At 37.6% G+C, this 4,778-nt stretch overlaps 1 protein-coding gene across 2 annotated transcripts in view; it reads right to left on the bottom strand.

Moving 5' to 3' along the window:
• Positions 1-4,778, bottom strand: part of adad1 (adenosine deaminase domain containing 1 (testis-specific)) — a 26,253-nt gene that overhangs the window by 20,463 nt on the left and 1,012 nt on the right. For both annotated transcript variants that reach the window (XM_014334142.2, XM_005924077.3), the window contains exons 3-6: positions 3,284-3,457; positions 2,983-3,123; positions 2,265-2,435; positions 1,887-1,964 (exon numbers count right to left, since the gene is read on the bottom strand). In XM_014334142.2, the coding sequence (XP_014189628.1) occupies positions 1,887-1,964; positions 2,265-2,435; positions 2,983-3,123; positions 3,284-3,437 (544 nt within the window). In that variant the 5' untranslated portion in view covers positions 3,438-3,457. The remainder of the gene's footprint in view (positions 1-1,886; positions 1,965-2,264; positions 2,436-2,982; positions 3,124-3,283; positions 3,458-4,778) is intronic.

A 4,778-nucleotide genomic window follows, 5' to 3' on the forward strand; every position in this document is an offset into this window, starting at 1 on the left:
TGGTGCAAATTACTGACCTCTGTCATCATTTTAAGTGGGGGAACTTGCACAATCGGTGGCTGACTAAATACTTTTTTGCCCCACTGTAAGCTCTAAAATGTTAGATACTGCCCGAGCAACCACTTGATAACAAAGGGAAGAAAGAATTCCCTTTTAACCGGAAGAGACCTCTAACAGGACATGGCTCAGTAAAGAGCATAAAGTGGCTAAAAATAATAAACAGGACAAAACACAAACTATGAGAGAAAGAAAAAAAGTGCATCACAGGAGGTCCACCAGCAGCCTGAACTTGTAGCAGCTTAATGAATACAAACACAGCATTTTCGAGCCATCATCATATCAGTGAGAGGTTCTCTAACTATAAGATGGACTAGCTTGGTAAGCTGCTTAAAACCCAGAGGGAATAAGTACTTGATGCCTCCTATGGAGATGTAGAGGAACTTTCACTAACATCTGTTTCAGCTCAGCTAAAACAAGGACAGACATAGGAAATCTTCAATAACGCCTGTACTCATTTGTTAGATTTTTACTTAAGTTCATTATTGTATCCAGATTTGTATTCATAAAAACTCTTTTAAAGATACCTTTTCCATTTTTATTTAAATGTACTCATTTTTGTGTGTACATTGTGACTTGTTGAGCTATTTTGCCTTTTCATTTAGTATTTTCTTTGTTGACCTATGATATTTTGTCATTGGTTGTATTTACTACTTTGACACACTAATATCCCTACTTTGGTAGTTAATTAAAAAGTACAGCTTATCCAATCTCATCTTATGCAAGGCTAGCTCATGGTTGTGTGCCCCTGAGCTAGCCTGACTATTAGCCTCTTCTTTTTCCTGTAGCTTTCTTAAGCTTCTTCTTCTATTTTCAATTTAAATGTACTCCTTTTGTATAATATTTAACTCACTCAGCTATTTGTCTTGTCATATTGCATTCTCTTTATTGACCTACGATATTTTATTTAAGCTATCTTGTCACATGTTGTGTTTACATTTATGGCTGTTGTCAAAGTAATTTCCCTACTTCGTTGATAAATAAGGTAGAGGTTATCTAATCAGATCTTGAGGGATTGTTCAGGGACAGACGTTCCAGTAGTGAGTAGTGTTATCAAAAGGGAAACATGAAGTAATTGTGAAAGTAGACAGTGTGCTTGTCCCCCAAATTGAAACCAAGGACTTGTTCAAAAGGACCTGCTCTCATTACAAAGTATTTAAATAACCAAGATATGTCTAGATAAGTAAAATGAATCATATGACTAAATTTGTCTCTGACATTCAAATTAAACATTGCTGTTGTACTTTAGCAGACAAAATCTATAAGGCAGGAATGATATCGCATAAATGACATGCATGCATCAGCAGTGTACACCCAATCCAGCTCGCCAGTCTATTGCAGGGCTCACACAGAGGCAGAAAACCATACACAAACACAATCACACCCTAAGGCCAATTAAGAATTGCCAGTTAAACTAAGACACACGTCTTTGGACAGTGGGAAGAATCAGGGCACCCAGAGAGAACACCCAAGCATGGGGAGAACATGTAAACTCTACATACAAAGGCCCCAGCTGGCCGGACGACTGCCCTGACTATATCTATACCTATCCTAAGTCATAATGCATATCCCTGACTCTATCCAACATAATCATCCTTAACACTTAGCCAGACCAATGTGATGGCAATGCCAAAGACAAAAAAAAAAGGTTATTGCACTTTTAAAAAATAAAATGTCAGTGGTCTCAAATCAAATTATGCAACAATAAAATATGGTCTGTGTGCTACGTATACAGATGTGTTCAAAATATTACTGTTAGTGTCATTTACTACAAAATATGCAAACAGAGAGGTAACAAGTCAGTCAAAGAATATAAAATCCAGAATTACCGAGCATGGCTCTACGAGCATGGCTATCAGAAATGGCGGGCTCCTCTTTTACTGGCAAAGGTGCAGGGACATCCAAGGCTAAAGCAGGCAAAGAAGTGAATGAAATGTAAAATGTTTAAATGTGCATTTTTAATGTTGCCAAATTAATTGTCAAAAATCGGTGGTAAGACTGGCTCGAAGAACATTTACAGCCTTACATTTACTTAATGTACAATAAAAATAAATAAATAAATAAATAAATGTAGCAAAAAGCTGTGTTAAATGGTGTATCCAATATTAACAACAACCGCAACAACCAACATCATAAATACTGTAAAAAAGTAACATGTGCATCTCAGAGTCTGCAGAACAAACACTTTATTTTCATCAAATACTAACATGATGCTTCAGGAAGTGCAGATTTCAGACTCTCCAGGGTGGGCTGGAGATCCTGAAAAGCGAGTTCCGCTGCATTCAGACGAGCCTCCTTCTTTGTTACCCCTATACCAGTCTTGTACTGTACTCCATCGATCACAGCGCAAAAGGCAAAATAAAGCCCTGTTGTACTGGCTAATAAAGAAAAAACAGGAAAAAGTCATGAATTTTACTACAATCATACCCCAACATCTGGCTGACATCTTCTCTGTCAGCCACTGTGCATAACAAGAAGTCACAATTTGTGAAGATCCTTCAGTTTGTATCCAGTCTGAAATGACATCAGCCTCTAATGACTTAGCCTCTGGCACAATACCTTAATTTCTTGAACAACAGTTTTTTTCTCTTTCTTTGTATAAAGGGGTAAATAACAAAAGGAAAAAAAATCTAGCATAGACCTGATCTTGTGATTGCATTATAAATAAAAAAATAAACTGCATTATTCTAATGTATTTCCAAGTTCACTTCTTACTTGAAAGACCTTAAAACATTGCTGCTTTTACCTCAAAGATAAAAACAGTAATATATAATGATAGAATACAGCTATGTATTCTATCATTATAAACAACGCCATGTGGCATTGTAAAGCTGTCTGAATAGATTATGTGAAGACGTCTTCATAGATGTTGTTAAAGATTTTAGATCTGTATTTGAATGGCACCAGCATGCTCAGAAGATTTACCTGGGGCTACTGTCTCCTTCATTTCCAGATGGAACTGCAAAGTCTGGGCAAGCTGATGGAGCAAAGATATAGCATTTGTCTCTCCATTCCTGTATCTGGCAATCAGTGTTTTAGGAGAGACTTTTGGTCTTCCATCGTGACCTTAGTAGGGAAAACACGAAAAAGCAGATTCAAATTTTAAACCCATATAGATTCTATTTGGAGGCCTGCAACAGAAACCACAACTTAAAGGGGTTGAAACATTGATTATCTGGAGCACTGTGGGAGCTGTATCTGGAGTAGATTAACTTCTCAAACCTACCAGGTTTAAAAGTGCTTTTCACTTGCTGATCAAAACCTGTATTCATGTTAGATGGTGATCGGGTTGGTCCTGATGTCGTTGGCAAATTCTTCTTGAGAATTTGTTCAATACAAGTTCCTCTGGAACCCCCAAATGATCCACCAGTTCGATACATCCTGCCAAATTTCACCAGTTCTGAAAAGAGGAGAACAGCACTGTTTGATTTAAAGCCATGTCTTATCAACCACATTTATCTGAACAAATAAAGTTTAAAGGGTTCCCTTATAGCAGGGGTCTCAAACTCCAGTCCTCGAGGGCTGGTGTCCTGAAACTTTTCCATGTGTCCCTGTTGCAACACACCTGAATAGAATTAGTAGGTCACTAGCAAGACTCTATAGAACTTGACTGCATGCTGAGGTGGTAATTCAGCCACTTGATTCATGTTACAGCATCTCATGAGTGAATGAACATGGTGGAATGAAAATACTTTTAGAGGTACATTTTTCCAAACACTTACATTTACTTAAATTTACTTGAGTAGGGTTCGAGGTTGCCAGATAAGCATGAAGTAAAGTTCTATACCCTTGCTAATGACCTACTAATTTTATTCAGGTGTGTTGTGGTGTTCAGGACACGGGTCCTTGAGGACTGGAGTTTGAGACACCTGCTTTAAAGGTTTTAAATGCAGAAAGTTCCTAGTCTTTAGGCACTTTGCTACCAGCAGCCTGTTACAAAAGCTCACGGTTTGTTTCTTTTTGTTTTGGTTGAAACTATGGACAATTTCAAAGAGCTGACAACAGTTTGACAAACATACAATAGTTTTACACCTACAAGGTGATTTCCAAAGAGCTATTAACTGAAAACTTGGAATGGCAAACTTGACATCTTTTGGTATGAAATGTACTTTCTTCTAGGGAAGAAAAAAAAAAATGCCCAAAGTACACAAGTGGAGGCCAAAAGTGAACTACAGCAGATGTACAGTATCTGAAAGTCATGTCCCCCCAAAAAGAAGAGAGGAAAAAGTCCAGCAAAAACCTGATACCGACTGGAACTGTCAGTAACACAAAACACGTCTTATGAAGTGATGAATTCAAATGTAAAATTTTTGGTTCAAATTGTGATTGATCTGATAAAACGTGTTGGAGGCTCTGTCATGGTTTGAGACTGCATCTAAGTCAGTGATGTTGGTGATCTTTTCAAAATGATCAGAATTATGAATGTAGATCAGTTTTTTTAAGATTTGGATACACAATCACCAAAGCATCTGATTCACAACGGCTATATTTTTCAGCAAGACAATGATCCCAAACACACTGCAAGTACAGCAAAATGATACCTAGATAGGAAAAAAAACCAAAAACACAATAGAACACCCAGAGACATGGATTGGCCTCCCCAGAACCCACGCTTCAACATTACTAAAGCAGTGTGGGAGAGCACAAGAAAGGGCAGCGAACTGACATGACATGAATGACATTTAAGAAACCTGGAGATCTATTTCTTTAGACTACCAAAA

This window comes from Haplochromis burtoni, unplaced genomic scaffold, assembly GCF_018398535.1.
Source record: "Haplochromis burtoni strain Fernald_Lab_line unplaced genomic scaffold, NCSU_Asbu1 Contig_73, whole genome shotgun sequence".
NCBI classification, from domain to species: domain Eukaryota; kingdom Metazoa; phylum Chordata; class Actinopteri; order Cichliformes; family Cichlidae; genus Haplochromis; species Haplochromis burtoni.